This window comes from Oncorhynchus mykiss, chromosome 20, assembly GCF_057628025.1.
Source record: "Oncorhynchus mykiss isolate SJ-2025 chromosome 20, ASM5762802v1, whole genome shotgun sequence".
NCBI classification, from domain to species: Eukaryota; Metazoa; Chordata; class Actinopteri; order Salmoniformes; family Salmonidae; genus Oncorhynchus; species Oncorhynchus mykiss.
Window position 1 is genome coordinate 12,261,230 of NC_143041.1, and position 18,169 is coordinate 12,279,398.

The following is an 18,169-nucleotide window of genomic DNA, read 5'->3' on the forward strand; positions in this document are numbered from 1 at the left end:
TCCCCAGGGGTCATAAAGTGAGGTCAGGGTGAAATGTGAAAGGTCGACCCTGGGTCTAACAGGAAGGGAGATTATGAAAGGGTTTGCAGAAATGCATATCACTCTCACTATAAAGAGCATGTATGCATGCATGTGCATGTGTGTGCGTGTGTGTCTTGTGTGGATTTTCTCTCTCTCGCCCTCTCTTTCTCCCTCTCTCCTTGTCTTTCTCTCCTTCCATCCATCATGCCCTATACTTGCAGCTATAGGAACCCCAGTACAGCAATGCATACCAGATGCTGTAACCAACAGTAGCAGCTTGATATCCTATATAATCTGTTAAAGTCATTTAGAATCTGAGCCATTATCCTACAGTACACGGACTGCTTATTATACATGTCCAGCGTGATGGAAGATGTCTGGAAGTTACAGTTTAGCAATTCAAGTAGTGTGAGAAGTGGGAATGGAAATGGCTCAAAGCTCCTAAAATGTTATGAGGGATACAGTCACAGGGTCAGATGTTATGGTAGGGTTACATACATCATGTCACCCCAATGAGTTTGTGTCCGTCTTCTGTTATCGATGTTGGAGAGAGAGGACTCACTCTTGGCATTCCCTTGAACAACCCAAATGAACTCATCATGGCTCCTCAGATCCAATATGGCTGACAGATGCACGCAATCCCAATAGGGGATTAAAGATTTAAGCTACATCTGTGGGCCAGACTCAGCCATTTTGTTTCATCCCTGTATGCAGCAAGCCATTGAGGATCTGCAGAGCGAGGAGGAAAAGGTGAACCTCCTGACCAAAGAGAGGGCAAAGTTACAGGTGCAGGCGGAAGATGTAAGTGTATTTGGGGGAGATACACTCAATTTGACTTCAGTAGTGTCTAGCTTTATGGTATTGGTACAGTATCATTGTAACATATGATCAAAGAACGTTACGCCTCTATGATGTTTTTCGGATGATGATGAACGGTTATGCTGTCCCCTCCATTGAAGCCCAGAACCTTTAAAACTTATATTGTTATTCTCTCGCTCTCACTCTCACTCAGTTGGAGTACCTGTTAGAGCAGGAGCGGCATCAGCGTGGGGAGCTGGAGAAAGGCAGGAGGAAGCTGGAGGGAGACAGCAGGTCCACTCTGGAGAGCCTCACTGAGATGGAGAGGATGAGGAGCAGCCTGGAGGAACTCATGAAGAAGTAGATTATATACACGCTTCATACACCAGTTATAAGCGCAATAAGCCAGTTATAGGCACTCAGTTAAATCGGTTATAGATGCTTAATAACAGTTTACAAGTCAAGAAGTGGGTTATAGACCAGGGACATCACTAGAGATTCATAGATAGGGGGGCTAAGCCCATTTTAGGGGGGTCTGGGCATACTCCCCCAGGAGTTAAAGCCCCCAAAACTTATTTTCTCAATGTGTATTTAGAGTAACAACGGGTGTGAAATCTATTAAAATACAGTTATTTTTGGTCAAGGTTGGCTAAAAGTATACCTGTCTGATAGTTTGTGTTAGACACTGATCTAATATGACTTACTTAAATTCTATCCAAATTAAGAAATTAAAGTCCACTCTGTCCCCATCCATCCAACACCAACAAAAGGCACAAAAATGGCTGTACTATGTAGCCAAAATACTTTTGGGATTTTATTTTGTGTGAGAGTGAGTGAGTGAGTGAGTGAGTGAGTGAGTGAGTGAGTGAGTAGACATGCAGGTCATATTATACCATTAGATTTTTTTTTTAAATTTAAGTTTCACCCTTTTGTTAATTGTTGCTCAAAATGAACCCAATAATTCAGACACATGGAAGATCCCAAACAAATATTACAAACTTTGTTACAGAACTGCTCCTCCTGCTTCTCTCTTTTGATGCTTATTTTGTGGTTGGATGCATCAAAGTGTACCTCCTATTTTTAAAGGTTGCAAATTGGTCAATGACACTATTGTGGCTTAGTGACCCAAGCACTTCACCCTCAATAGACATGGCTGCAAGACTTGCAAGCCTTTTCTGACCCATTGTCTTACGCAACCAGGAGTACAGCCGGCACAGTGCACTAAATGACCTTTCACAGGAGCAGCTGCTCACAGGAACTGTGAGGGAAACCTGAATGATTTCCTTCAGAGAAGGAAACACATCATCATCCAGGAGGTTATGCACAGCAAGTACATCTTTGGGAGAACGTCCAGCCTCTCTTTAAAAGGCAAGAAAGTTTCTGGCTACCAACATTTCTTGTGTTTTAACATCAATACCGTAGTGCTTGGCAAACTCTGTTCAGCATGATGTATCTAGGAAGCTTTTTGAGTTGGGGCTGCATGCCTGTCTGCCTTTGAGCAGACCTGTATCTGCAGTAGAGCATCACTGGTCAAGCTCACAAACCATCCTGTCCAAGCAGGGGAGCAACATCTCTGTTTTCATTGTTTGGGAACATGACAATTCTGTGCCTAAACCCAAGGAGGTCTCCACCACAAAATCTCCCATTTTCCTTTGTTTGCGCTTTCTTGATGGATCTGCCTGGATCTGCTTTGGTTCTGTCATCAAGTTCTGTGGCAAATGCATCTGTGCGTTTGACTTTGTGTGTCACATACAGCTTGTTTGCCGAAACAAGCTTCTGCCAGGTCTACAGTCTCTTTCTGGAGGAACTTGTCGTCCCTCAGTTACAGAAAGAAGAGACTGAAACATCAGTAGCAAACACACGGTGGAGAACTGATGAAGCTTTGCTCTCAGACCGACAGCCATGGGGGATCCAATGGCAGATAGACAATCAAAAATATCAGTTAGTGTCCAAGACTGCATTAATGGACCGCAGCTGGCATGCCCAGTGAGTGTTTGAGAGCTGTTCAAGTTCAGCTGATGCTATTACAAGTTTGGACTGAGCTTCTTTGAACTTGTGGTGTTAACTAGGGATGTATTGAAAAACGAATACACATTCTCCAAGAAACTGAAAAACTCAGCAGCCTCCGGAATAGCCCTGCAAGTATGACACAACACCAAATTATGCTCATGAGCATAGCAATGTACATATACTGCCTCCGGATGCAGCACTCTGAAATGTGCTTGCACACCTCCTTTGGACCCACTCATGACAGCTGCACCATCATAGGTCAACACACTTTAGGCCTGCTACCTCCATCATAGGTCAACACACTTTAGGCCTGCTACCTCCATCATAGGTCAACACACTTTAGGCCTGCTACCCCCATCATGGGTCAACACACTTTAGGCCTGCTACCTCCATCATAGGTCAACACACTTTAGGCCTGCTACCTCCATCATAGGTCAACACACTTTAGGCCTGCTACCCCCATCATGGGTCAACACACTTTAGGCCTGCTACCCCCTTCATTGGTCAACACACTTTAGGCCTGTTACCTCCATCATAGGTCAACACACTTTAGGCCTGCTACCCCCATCATAGGTCAACACACTTTAGGTCTGCTACCCCCATCATAGGTCAACACACTTTAGGCCTGCTACCCCCATCATAGGTCAACACACTTTAGGTCTGCTACCCCCATCATAGGTCAACACACTTTAGGTCTGCTACCCCCATCATAGGTCAACACACCTTAGGCCTGCTACCCCCATCATAGGTCAACACACTTTAGGTCTGCTACCCCCATCATAGGTCAACACACTTTAGGTCTGCTACCCCCATCATAGGTCAACACACTTTAGGCCTGCTACCCCCATCATGGGTCAACACACTTTAGGTCTGCTACCCCCATCATAGGTCAACACACTTTAGGTCTGCTACCCCCATCATAGGTCAACACACTTTAGGTCTGCTACCCCTGTCATTTGGAGCTGCTGTTGCAACTCATTTGCTTTTGATTGGGTATCAAATGACTTGATTTCTGCTAGTGCTAGTAAACGCTCCTTAACTGTCCCCTCTGTCACATACGTAATACACAGAGCCAACTGTTCAGACTGCCCATCCCTGAACACAGCATTCGATCATGTCATTCTGAGATTCTGGAGAGAGATACGTCACATTTGATCGAGTGTTGTACCTTTGCAGGAAAGGGTCAAACTCCTTCAAAAGCTCCATACATTCAAGAAAGTTCCCTCTATTTGTTATTTCACTAGATTCATCATTGGCACGGAAAGAGAGTCCCTGTCTTCCTAACATTGAGGTGACTGTAACAGATACTCCCTTCTCTCTGCAATATCACTAACATGGGCAGATGTTCAAATCTGAGCAATGTTCCCATGATTGCTAGTTGCTTGGTAGCTTTGCTCTGCCACAACACTGTCTCTGTGTGTTTGTGCCAGCTCATGTTTACCGAAGATGGACAAAGATTTTTTTCAAATTTTTGCAGCCATTACTGACAAAATAATCAAATGTAAATGGTTTTGCCAAAAACTCTACATGGAAAGCAGAAAACTTTACTCTACACAATTGTATTTCTCAAACCAGCAGTGCTAAAATGCCCTTTTCTGTGTACCAAAACTTTCGTGTGGGTAGTTATTCAGCTTCACTTGTCTGGGCCCAGTGTCTTTGTCACCAAAATTGCTCTAATTTGTGGAAGGAGTTGCTGCAGCAGCTTGTCTACTTCATTTCTCTGGATCTGTTTCTTGTCCCTCTCTCTCTGGGCATGCTTGCTCTCTCTCACTTACACAGCCCGCATGTTGATCTCTGCCTTGCACAGAAGCCTCTCTTTCTGCATGACCATTTTAAGATGTCATGAAAATCATTTATTTATGCCTAACAAAAGTAAGGCATATGCTGTATAAATTTAACTGAAAGCTTAAACATCTACTGGCTTTTTTGAGTCACTAACCTTCGACATGCTCCCTCAGCCTCCAGCTTCTTTCCCTCATTCTTGTCTGCTATGTTTTGACGTGTATTGTTATTAAACTCATATTTATAATAACTCAAGGTTTAATAGGTGATTAATCAGTTTAAGTTTAATTTGTTTGAACTGATAAAATCTTCATCTCTCACCGGATTGAGCTCGGCAGAGCTGCTGGCATTGCCTCTCTTCAAAAATGTCCATATATCCAGCTGACATTAGTCGTTAGCTAGCCGGCAGTTGAGAAATTGAGGATAATATAGTAACACTGCGATCAACACTGTCGCCTTTTCTACACATGACCTACTGATAATTGTTTTGCAATGGCCTACTGAATGAAAGAAATTGAGTATGAAAAGATATGTTCATGATGTTACGTCCTCGGTCTCATTTTATAGCCTGGCACAGATAGCAAAACTACATGAAATACAACGTTAATTAGATATCATCGCCACATAACGGTGTCTTTTAAATTCAACATAAGTTAACGTTACCGTTAGGTAGCTAACGTAAAAACGTATTGGTTAACAAAGCTTTGATTATGACCAAAGTTTATAGTAATGAACTCTCTTGCCCTCTGTTCCAACTTACCACAAATTCACATTGTAGCCTATCTACATGAATCCGTCCTGTCAGAGCCTTTTCCTGTCCGTTTACTGTTAGCAAGCAGTCTCAAGCCACAGAAGTAGGTAACGTTAACCAAAATGTTAGCTACGAGTAGGCCTAACGGTCACTAGCGCGTGCAGCATTCTCTGCATCAACAGCCGAAAAAAAGGATTCACAAAGAAAACATATTGACTGATATATTGATTTATTTAGGGGGGGCTAATTAATATTTTAGTGGGGCTAGACGTCCCTGCTATAGACAATGGCAAATCGTTGAAAAAAGAACAGTTGAAGAGTTCAATTACAACTTATAGACAATGAGTTACAGAGATATGAGATATTTATAGAGAGAAATATAATGCAGTGGCTTAGTTTTTTCATAGACCCAATAGAGTTGGGACTGGTCTGTTGAAAAGTCTGTTATAGTCTGTTGAAATACCCATCTTATCCTCAACCAAAACAAGGGAAATTGGCAGACCGACAGTCCAGGTGTTGTCAACTGATGTCTTTGCTAAGGAATTGCATCTGCATACTATATCAGCCATATGATATCTGTTCAACATCCAAGAAATTAAAAAACAGTCCAGAAACAGTATTTGGTTTGCTGCTTGCAGACATTTGGATTGCATGTCCCTGGCTTGCAGCAAAACAGATGCCTGGTGGAGGTTATAACATGATATCAGTAGTGCAGAGGACCGTTATCTAGATTTTAAGGGCTCAGGGCCTCGGGCCAGGGTTTCAGTAATGTCCTAACTTGTTGGTATGTGCCTCTCAGTAATATGAGGCTGAATGGAGGAAGGTGTTCTCTGACCTTTACCTGGAGAGTAGAACCAGCTGTGACATACAGGACACAAACGCAATAACATTTTCATTACCAAAACAGAACTAGGCCTTGACGTCAGATGTCATTCATTAATTTCCCCCCTTTCCTTCCCTCCTTCTCTTTCACTCACACACCTCTGTTTCTCACAAAAAAAACATTTTCATTTTCAAAGGAAGAGGGGTCCTTGAAGTCATTCATCCTCGTTGCACAATATTATTCTCACTTGTGAACGCCAATCAAATGAGTGAGTCACCTTGTTGCACCACCAGGATCATACGAGGTCTGCCACTCATTCTCTCTGCTGAGCATGTCCCCTCACAGGGCAGTTTACTGTGGAAAAGGTATGATGATATTGATATATTCTCTCTCTCTTTCTCAAGGAGAGATGTGGAGATAACCAGCACCAGTACCAAGCTGGAGGCAGAAGAGGCCCTAAACATCAGCCTGCATAGGAGGAACAAGGAGCTGCAGGTTGGACCCAGACTGGATATGAAGGGGTGCTTGAGTGGAGATATTGAGGGGTGGGAGGGGAGAGGGGTAATGTTGTGGGTTTGAAGGACTTTAAAGGGAGTTGGGGTCAGGGGTAGGAGGCATTGAGACATATTGTGAGGTGGCGAGGGGGAGGGTGATGGGTTGAGTTGGAAGAGGGGGTGTAGGGTCAGGGGTCGGGAGGCATTAAGACGTGTCGGAGAGAGTGGGAGGACTGGGGGGAGATTAGGGGAGGGGGGGAGGGGGTTGGGGTGGATTTGAGGGGTAAGATTGAAGGGGGTTGCTCCCGGTCGGGATGTCAAGGAGGGATCTGCATTCCTACTTTTCAGCACCACGGCTGTGTTCTGTCCTCTGATTGGTGGGCTGGTTTCACAGCCCCCTGCCTGTCAGGAGAATGAGGAGCTGGTAAAAACACACATCCTCCATCTGAGCTGACAAGCATCTATAGCCTGGCCTCTCTTATAGGGAGTTAACTCCTTCATCTGAACTGATAAACATCTATAGCCTGGCCTCTCTTATAGGGAGTTAACTCCTTCATCTGAACTGATAAACATCTATAGCCTGGCCTCTCTTATAGAGAGTTAACCTCCATCTGAACTGATAAACATCTATAGCCTGGCATCTCTTATAGGGAGTTAACCTCCATCTGAACTGATAAACATCTATAGCCTGGCCTCTCTTATAGGGAGTTAACTCCTTCATCTGAACTGATAAACATCTATAGCCTAGCCTCTCTTATAGGGAGTTAACTCCTTCATCTGAACTGATAAACATCTATAGCCTAGCCTCTCTTATAGAGAGTTAACCTCCATCTGAACTGATAAACATCTATAGCCTGGCCTCTCTTATAGGGAGTTAACCTCCATCTGAACTGATAAACATCTATAGCCTGGCCTCTCTTATAGGGAGTTAACTCCTTCATCTGAACTGATAAACATCTATAGCCTGGCCTCTCTTATAGAGAGTTAACCTCCATCTGAACTGATAAACATCTATAGCCTGGCCTCTCTTAGAGAGTTAACCTCCATCTGAACTGATAAACATCTATAGCCTGGACTCTCTCTTAGAGAGTTAACCTCCATCTGAACTGATAAACATCTATAGCCTGGACTCTCTCTTAGAGAGTTAACCTCCATCTGAACTGATAAACATCTATAGCCTGGACTCTCTCTTAGAGAGTTAACTCCTTCACTCTCTGTGGATATATGCTGTGTAGACATTGCTCTTTGATTTCTCCGTTCAGGTTACGGTTTGCAAAGATGCACTTCAAAATCACAAGAGCCTTCCTAGTGAAATAATGTTTTATAAATAAGTCATTATAGTGTCTGATTTGCAGATACTTTGCACTATGTAAATGGGCTTCATGTCCTCAGAAGAGACACACAACAAAAACGATGCGCCCTGCAGCTTGTTGTGTTTCCACATTCAGTCCAGAAGTATGTCAATGATTGGGAAAGAGGTTGCATTTTCTTTTTGATTCAACAGTGCCTACGCAACTAAAATAACATTCAGGTCATTCAGTTCTTATGTCTGGCATAAATGCCTGAAGGAGCACGTAATAACGCTGAAATGATTACTTTAAACAGGACGTTTGGTTTTATTGTACTATTTGCAGTTGTCATTGCATCACATTTTTGCAGACACTCTTCTCCAGAGTGACTTACAGGGTCAATTAGGGTTAAATGCACGTCGGCAGATTTTGTTCATGTTGTCAGCTCAGGGATTCAAACCAACAACCTTTCGGTTACTGGCTCAACACTCTTAACCGCTAGACTACCTGTCGACCCCAAAATGATGAAAAGGCCCACGGAAGATAAGGTTACGGGAACAACGTTGACAAGCAGTGGCATACTGTCGCTCCAACACGATTATCTCTCTCTGCCACTGGAACTTGTAGATGAACATGTGTTTTGTCTGGCTCTGTTCCTTCATGCAAAAGAATGAGATGGAGAGAGATACTGAAGGAGTTGCAGATAAACAGAGGGACGGAAAGAGAGGCAAGAAGAGAAACAGAGAGAGACACACAGAGATGCAGAGAGAAAGAAAGACAGAGAAAACCAAGAGAGAAACAGAGCGACAGATTGAGGAAAAAGAGAGAGTGGTAAAAGCAAAAAGGGGCAGATCAGGTAAACTCATCCTGAGATCCATGGATAACTCCAGTTCCTTGATCCTCTATCCAGAGGTTGGGAAAGAACAGAGGAATAAAGACTGTCTTTGTCTGTCTGCTGGGTGAACGAGGGACTGAAAGACGATCGGTGTGTCGGTGAGAGTGGTCATGTTTTCACATTTACTGTAGCCCTGGCATTATCCCATCAATGAAGCCTGTGTGTGTGTGTGTGTGTGTGTGTGTGTGTGTGTGTGTGTGTGTGTGTGTGTGTGTGTGTCTGTGTGTGTTTGGATCATGATCAGCATCTCCTCCCACAGATAAAGATGCAGGTGTCCAGGCCAGGCCAGCGCTGAACAAAAGACCAGATTATTGCTCGCCCACTCGTGTGTGGTTTAAATATAAAGGTCACATGAATATATCAAGATTCCCAAGACAGCATTGTAGCTCACAGAAAATCAAAGAGATATCTCATTTATGATGTAGCTATCTTCCCCCCCTACAGTACAGTTAAAGCACAACGTACTGCTGGGGTTAGCAGTTATGCATTTCAGCTGCTTCTTAGGAGAGTTGTAGCTCAAAGAGATAGCTCTGAATAGCTTTGTGATAGCTCTGAATAGCATGTGTACTTGACAGTGCAATGTTCTGTATTTATATTGTGTACGTGGGGGAGAGTTGGCTAGTGAAGACCTATGATGATGGAGCTCCCACTACTCCTCTACAGTTCAAAGCAGCTTTGGCAGACACGATATGAATGCAGTTGTAGAATGGGGCGAGCAGATGCATGCTATTCACTTCCATCTCAGAGGTGGGAGATGTTTAGTGGCTGGTTTTATGGTGTTTATAATAAAGCAATTCTAGCGGACTGAAAAGGGATCATTGTGTGAGGTCAGAGGTCAAGTCAATCATCATGAACTAGTTTGTGACAAGTATTTTTCTGTTTTGCTTTAAAGCAGATGTGGGTTTGCATGTCCAGTACGTGTGCAAAAGTAACACAGGACAGGAGCCAGGCCCTCAGCCACCTGGGTACTGTACACAGAGCACATCGTTTTTAATAATATGATTTTGACCTTCCTGTCCTCAGCTACACTCTTAGAAAAAAGGGTTCCAAAATGGTTCTTCGGCTATCCCCCATAGGGTAAGCGTTTTTGGTTCCAGGTAGAACCCTTTTGGGTTCCATATAGAACTCTCGGTGGAAAGGGTTGTACATGGAACCAAAAGGGTTCTGCCTGCAACCAAAAAGGGTTATTCAAAGGCTTCTACTATGGGGACAGCTGAAGAACCCTTTTAGGTTCCAGATAGAGATTGATGAGGTAAAAGCCTTGAATTACCTGGCCATCGCTCCAGTCAATGAAATCACCAGGGCATTGCCATGGTAGCTACAGCTCCATCTGAAGGTGTTTTTTTTTTTTTTAAACAAAGGGTTCTTATTCCAGAACTTTTCGAGCTTAGAGTCTGAAATTATCAAAGCATACGTACGTGGACAGTATGGAGAGTTCTATTGGTAGCAGTAGAGTCTGTAATGAGGTTAGTTTGATGCAGGAGCAGGTCTGTGGTAGGCGTGTGCCAGGAGAGACTAATCGTTCAGCCTCTGGTCTGGTTCCCCTCTCGGAGGGCTCTCTGAGGGAGGTTGACAGGATATAGCTGCCCACGCTATAGAATACCCCCTCAGATACAATCACCGAGCCATCAGGCTCAACTCACATGTGATTGCAATTTATGCTCAATTTAAAATGGTGGAGAGTTGCACTGGGGAAAAAAAGCCCCTAATGTGGAAAGTTTAAGTAAGTGCAATTTCAGATATCAGACCGTCCAAAAGTCCACTGTAATAATGGGCTAACTGTTTTGTTTCCTTTTGCGGTGTCTTATGCTTATACGATGATGCTGAAATGGACCTACTGTGGTAAAACACAATAGTGTGCCAGTACAGCAGTTCCCAGGCATGTTCAGAAGGAAAAAAACAGGTGGTCCAACAAACTGTTATTCTACAGGGCAGTATTATTGTATCAAAATATTAGCGATAACAGTTTCAGGCAAAGTTGACCGGGGGAGAAGTAACAGAAACAGACACAAGGTATTAAATGGAGCAGTCGGGGAGCTCTGCTACTCTCTGTGTGTGTGTGTGTGTCAGGAAGTGTGGAGTGTAGAATGCCCGAGGAGAAGCGGCTCGGCTGAGTGGAGCGCAGCAGCATGTGTGTGTGTCGGTATGTGTGTGAGAGAGAGAGCGAGAGAGAGAGAGTGTTGGGGAGAGTCAGTCAGTCAGTTGGGCTGCTGCTGCCTCACCATGGCTGTGCTCTCTGCTGAGGTCCTGCGCTGGCACGTGAGTTTCTACACCACTTTTCTCTCGCTCGCTCGCTCTCTTTTATCCTCCTCTCCTCTTTCTTTTTGCATGCTCTGGAACGTTTGTGTGGGCTTGTGCCATTCATAGGATGCTTGAACGTTATTAGCTAAAGTTATACCGATGTTATCTGAAGGACTAGCCTCCTGGTTGTTTTGCTACCTGTAGACTATTGTTGAAATATTTGCATGTATTATACCGGTTTACTGTCATCACTAAAACTTATTTGACTTAGAGATGATTAGGGCCAGCAGCATACCAAATCAAATTGTATTTGTCACATACACATGGTTAGCAAATGTTAATGCGAGTGAGGCGAAATGCTTGTGCTTCTAGTTCTGACCATGCAGTGTAATATCTTACAAGTAATCTAACAATTTCACAACAACTACCTTATACACACAAGTGTAAAGGAATGAATAAGAATATGTACATAAAAATATATGGATGAGCGATGGCCGAACGGCATAGGCAAGATGCAGTAAATGGTATAGAGTACAGTGTATACATATGAGATGAGTAATGTAGGGTATGTAAACATTATATAAAGTGGCATTGTTTAAAGTGACTAGTGATACATTTATTACATCCAATTTTTAATGATTAAAGTGTCTAGAGATTTGAGTCAGTATGTTTGGCTGCAGCCACTCAATGTTAGTGGTGGCTGTTTAACAGTCTGATGGCCTTGAGATAGAAGCTGTTTTTCAGTCTCTCGGTCCCTGCTTTGATGCACCTGTACTGACCTCGCCTTCTGGATGATAGTGAGGTGAACAGGCAGTGGCTCGGGTGGTTGCTGTCCTTGATGTTCTTTATGGCCTTCCTGTGACATCGGGTGGTGTAGGTGTCCTGGAGGGCAGGTAGTTTGCCCGCGTTCATGCGTTGTGCAGACCTCACTACCCTCTGGAGAGCCTTACGGTTGGGGGCGGAGCAGTTGCCATACCAGGCGGTGATACAGCCCGACAGGATGCTCTCGATTGTGCATCTGTAAAAGTTTGTGAGTGTTTTTGGTGACAAGCCAAATTTCTTCAGCCTCCTGAGGTTGAAGAGGCGCTGCTGCGCCTTCTTCACTACGCTGTCTGTGTGGGTGGACCATTTCAGTTTGTCCGGGATGTGTACACCGAGGAACTTAAAATTTTCCACCTTCTCCACTACTGTCCTGTCGATGTGGATAGGGGGCTGAGCCCTCTGCTGTTTCCTGAAGTCCACGATCATCTCCTTTGTTTTGTTGACATTGAGTGTGAGGTTATTTTCCAGACACCACACTCCGATGGCCCTCACCTCCTTCCTGTAGGCCGTCTCGTTGTTGTTGGTAATCAAGCCAACCACTGTAGTGTCGTCTGCAAACTTGATGATTGAGTTGGAGGCGTGCATGGCCACGCAGTCATGGGTGAACAGGGAAAACAGGAGAGGGCTGAGAACGCACCCTGTGGGGTCCCAGTGTTGAGGATAAGCGGGGTGGAGATGTTATTTCCTACCCTCACCACCTGGGGGCGGCCCGTCAGGAAGTCCAGGACCCAGTTGCACAGGGTGGGGTCGAGACCCAGTCTCGACCTTAATGACAAGTTTGGAGGGTACTATGGTGTTAAATGCTGAGCTGTAGTCGATGAACAGCATTCTTACATAGGTATTCCTCTTGTCCAGATGGGTTAGGGCAGTATGCAGTGTGATTGTGATTGCGTCGTCTGTGGACCTACTGGGGCTGTAAGCAAATTGGAGTGGGTCTAGGGTGTAAGGTAGGGTGGAGGGGATATGGTGCTTGACTAGTCTCTCAAAGCACTTCATGATGACGGAAGTGAGTGCTACTGGGCGATAGTCATTTAGCTCAGTTACCTTAGCTTTCTTGGGATCAGGAACAATGGTGGTCCTCTTGAAGCATGTGGGAACAGCAGACTGGGATGAAGATTGATTGAATGTCTGTAAACACACCAGCCAGCTGGTCTGCGCATGCTCTGAGGGCGCAGCTAGGGATGCCGTCTGGGTTGGCAGCCTTGCAAGGGTTAACACGTTAAAATGTTTTACTCACGTTGACCACAGAGGAGAGCCAGCAGGTTTTGGTAGCGGGCCGTGTCGGTGGCACTGTATTGTCCTCAAAGCGAGCAAAGAAGTTATTTAGTTTGTCTGGGAGCAAGACATCATGGCCCACGACGAGGCTGGTTTTCTTTTTGTAGTCCGTGATTGACTGTAGACCCAGCCACATACCTCATGTCTGAGCTGTTGAATTGCAACTCTATTTTGTCTCTATACTGACGCTTAGCTGGTTTGATTGCCTTGCGGAGGGAATAGCTAAACTGTTTGTATTCGGTCATGATTTTGGTCGCCTTGCCCTGATTAAAAGCAATGGTTCGTGCTTTCAGTTTTGCGCGAATGCTGCCATCAATCCACAGTTTCTGGTTGGGGAAGGTTAGCACCCTGCATCCCACTCCTAGCTTTCCTCTGAAGCTATGTAAGGTTTGTCCTTGATGGGAGACCAGATGCTGCTGGAAGTGGTGTTAGTAGGAGGCACTCTTTCCTCTGATCTAAAAAAAATATCTCAATGCCCCTGGGCAGTGGTTGGGGACATTGCCCTGTGTAGGACGCCATCTTTCAGATGGAATGTTAAACGGGTGTCCTGTCTCGCTGTGGTCACTAAAGATCCCATGGCACTTATTGTGAGAGTATGGTGTTAAACCCGGTGTCTTGGCTAAATTCCCAATTTGGCCCTCATGGTCACCTAATAATCCCCAGCTTCCAATTGGCTCATTCTTCCTCTCTCCTGTAACTATTCCCCAGATCATTGCTGTACATGAAAATGTGTTCTCAGTTAATTTACCTAGTAAAATAAGGGTTAAAAAAAAGGAGTGTGATTGAGATATTGAAAGTTATGACCCTGCCTGTGTGTGTAGAGTGTGGAACTTTGTTTGGTGTTTCCCCAAGTCTCTGCGTTTTGTGGTTAGTAGTGAGAGAGTTGGCTGTGTGTGTGTGTGTGTGTGTGTGTGTGTGTGTGTGTGTGTGTGTGTGTGTGTGTGTGTGTATGGGATGTGATGTCCTGGGGCTATACGGCACATGTTAGACACACTTCCTGACACTGAGACAAGATGGAGCTGTAGATACCACAGAACATGACATGACTTGGAGCCTGAAGACTGCAATGTTTAGAAACTCTAGCAATACATTTGTGTCAAAAGGACATAAACAACCTGTGTGTCAGTGAATTGAGTTATGATATTGGGAAAACTGAAATGTGCTTAGAGATCCATTAGTGTTATAAGAAGCTGCATGACATTGCATCTATACTGACGCTATAATAGCCTACAATTGTATGTCATAGATGTCATATATTAATGATGAAAGTGCAATAAATAATTCAGCTATAGTAACAATTATAATATAATCAAATATTGCAACATGAACCCGATCATTTCATGAAGTGAAATCCTTCATTACTGTCGTCCCACCCGTTGGGCAGCCATGTATGAATTAAAGATAATGTGAAATGACAGTTGATATTCTCTGTTGAGCTGACTGACCTGATATGAAAGCCCAGTCCCATGCAGACTCAGTCTGAGGGTCAGAGTAGAAATAATGATGGAGGCTACTGCTGCTGACATTCCTGCTGTGAAGAAGAAAAAAAACCACTGGCATGCTGAACCAACCCAGGGAGAAATACGGAGAATGAGAATATCTCTCACCACAAACCTACTGCCCTGAAATAGCAAGCCAACAACGGGGTGGTGCCTCTTATTTGCCCAGACAAAACATTGTATTTCTGCAGAGTATGTAGGTTTACTGGGACAATGGGAATTATTCAAATCTGTCAAAGTTACAGTGATTCTATGAAATGCTAGCACATGCATGTAATGAGGACAATGCTCTCTCGGCTCTCTGTAGGTCCGTATCGAGGAGCTGGAGGAGGAACTGGAGACAGAAAGAACCATGAGAGCCAAGGTACATTACATCTGTCACTGGTCCAGTACTGCAACCCCTACATTATCACCTAACTCTATCAAACCTATTGCATCCATAACTCTCTGGAGTTGGGCTGTCATTAGTATTATAGGAGTGTGAGCTAGAGTTAGCGTTATGTTTGGAGGTGCTGTGGCCAGTACTGCGGTCTACTGTGGTCAGTGCAAGGCATGTCCTGCTGTCTACTGTGGTCAGTGCAAGGCATGCAAGGCATGTCCTGAACTGTCCGAGTGAATGTTTGTGGTGTTGGATGGCGGAGCTTCCTGAGGGAGAGTCCTGTATCACATATCAGTCAGAGACTAGAGCAGTCCAAGGTGCTGTGGGATGAGATGAGCTTTGCCCGGCTGTAATACTCTGAGACGTGGTGCAGCTAGGAGTTGTCATAGGATTGAAACCTTGGAAGGGAAGTCAAGGAGAGAGAAGGAGGAATACTGGGGAAGGGAGTTAGGTTTGGAGAATGAAAAAGAGAAGAATCGGTAAGGTGAGAGGTTGATTTCAGACAGGAAGGGTAGTGAAGGGTTCAGTTGGAGTAGGGAAGTGGGATTGAGGCAAATGGGAGTGACGGGGTTTGGGGGACCTGGTGTTTGGCATGCTGGTGGGGTAAATAGGTCTGTCCCGTGCCTCTGGTGGTTACCCCAAATCAGCTGCACCTGTGAAAATAAATGAGAGGAAAGCCCTGGTGTTTCTGGTTAACTCACAGAGCAGCCCCGGAGGCAAACAGAGCCCCTACATCCGACCATTCCAAACACGCATGAAAACACAAATGGACACACACACACACACACACACACACACACACACACACACACACACACACACACACACACACACACACACACACACACACACACACACACACACACACACACACACACACACACACACACACACACACACACATTCCTCCACCTTGCTCCGTACGAGCGTGACAGAAGTGATGGACAAGGATAATTTTTTCGCTCTCCTTCTTCTTCAGTATGCCAAGGTGGCCAAAAGGCATCTGGTATATTTGTATGTTAAGGCTACAAACGGAGTTTAAAACTCTGAGCTTAGTCCATGTCAAACTAATCCCTTGTAGAAGAGAAGATTGTTCACTTAACAGTAGGAGGAGATTGTTAACCCCTTCTTATGTGAAACGAGACTTGAGTTTTGTGTGCATTTTAGAGAGACCGACCCTGCTGCGATTCCACTGTGGCAATAAGCAGGCCAGAGATAGAAACATACATTTTTCATCCTCACTGGTGGTGAATGGAGTGACATCCAGTCCCTTTAGGCTGTTTGCACACTTCTTCCCTAGCTCTGGGTGGCACACACACACACACACACACACACACTGGGTGGTATACTTAACTAATAGCCCTGTGCTCCCCCTGCCTCCTATTAAAGCCAGCAGAGTGTGAGAGAGAGACAGGCAGAGACTTGTAAAGCTTTATCTCAGTGTCTCTAACACACATACCAGCGCTGCAGACAGGCTGTCTATTGTCTGGCTCAGCTCAGGTAGGGAGAGATGAGGAGATGGAGATAGTGCCGGCACTATCTCCTGGTACTGTTTTCCATGGGATCTTCTCCCCAGTGGAATGTCGGACACACACACACGCTCACCCAAACTCCCTGACACTCTCATGCAAACAAGAGTTGTCTGCCATTCCACATGGACTAAGACACAGCTGACCTTCCTTTAGCCCCTTTCGTTTAGAACAGAAAGGGAACGGTCGTGAAGTGTATTGAGCTGAAGTAGCTGTTGACACTGTCAATGGACTGGACGAGTGTGATGACAGAAACAGGTCAGAGGTCAGAGTGCATGGGCGAGACAGAGATAGGGAGCTATAGTGGTAGAGTGGGGAGGGGTGAGTGCACAGGAAACTGAAAGATGAGATCCCTCTGCTTGGTTGGAGCTGAAATGAGATTAGTCTGTTTTCACTTTGAGCGCTGATTAACCATGTCAAGAGGAAGACCATACAGAAAATACAGAATGTAGAATATCAGGAAGCAGGCACAAATACTGTACATGGACAAACACACTTGGATTTAAGGTAGTGTGGCCTACCAAACACTACCAGTGGACTGAAGCTTTAACCTTCTACTGCAGTGGGCTACAGAGTGTTTCTTAGTAGTCTTTAACAAATCTACTTTGAAACAAAAGTGTACACCTCACACACATGGTTATGGTCTTAAGAAAAGAAGGTAACTGTTCCATGTCAGATATAGAGTTGAAATATTCAATTTTGAGTTTGCATCCCATTATGACACTTTATACACAGTTGAAGTTGGAAGTTTACATACATTTAAACTCAGTTTTTCACAATTCCTGACATTTAATCCTAGTAAAAATTCCCTGTCTAAGGTCAGTCACCACTTCATTTTAAGAATGTGAAATGCGAGAACAATAGTAGAGAATTTATTTTATTTCAGCTTTTATTTCTTTCATCACATTCCCAGTGGGTCAGACGTTTACATACACTCAATTAGTATTTGGTAGCTTTGCCTTTAAATTGTTTAACTTGTGTCAAATGTTTCGGGACGAGTTCCACAAGTTTCCCACAATAAGTGAATTGTGACCCATTCCTCCTGACAGAGCTGGTGTAACCGAGTCAGGTTTGTAAGCCTCATTGCTCGCACATGCTTTTTCTGCCCACAAATGTTCTATAGGATTGAGGTCAGGGCTTTGTGATGGCCATTCCAATACCTTGACTTTGTTGTCCTTAAGCCTTTTTGCCACAACTTTGGAAGTATGCTTGGGGTCATTGTTCATTTGGAATACCCATTTGCAACCAAGCTTTAACCTCCTGACTGATGTCTTGAGATGTTGCTTCAATATATCCACCTCATTTTCCCTGCCATCTATTTTGTGAAGTGCACCAGCCCCTCCTGCAGCAAAGCACCCCACAACGTGATGCTGCCACCCCCTTGCTTGTCACGATCGTCGTAAGGAGTGGACCAAAATACAGCGGGGTATGTGTTCATGATTTTTTCATTAAAGAAAGCACTGAACACTGAATACAAACTATACAAAACAATAAACGAATAACGACCGTGAAGCTATAATGAGAACTGTCCTGACACAAGCAACTAACATAGACAATCACC

General features: G+C 44.5%; 1 protein-coding gene across 5 annotated transcripts in view; it reads left to right on the forward strand.

Moving 5' to 3' along the window:
• The window catches only part of LOC110498886 (myosin heavy chain, skeletal muscle), a 47,231-nt gene that overhangs the window by 14,639 nt on the left and 14,423 nt on the right, over positions 1 to 18,169 (forward strand). For 4 of the 5 annotated variants that reach the window (XM_036955687.2, XM_036955684.2, XM_036955685.2 and 1 more), the window contains 4 exons: positions 736 to 822; positions 1,034 to 1,179; positions 6,590 to 6,680; positions 15,008 to 15,064. In XM_036955687.2, the coding sequence (XP_036811582.2) occupies positions 736 to 822; positions 1,034 to 1,179; positions 6,590 to 6,680; positions 15,008 to 15,064 (381 nt within the window). Of the gene's footprint in view, positions 1 to 735; positions 823 to 1,033; positions 1,180 to 6,589; positions 6,681 to 10,742; positions 11,123 to 15,007; positions 15,065 to 18,169 lie in introns of those variants that run through there. The other variant, XM_090212227.1, reaches the window with a different exon arrangement.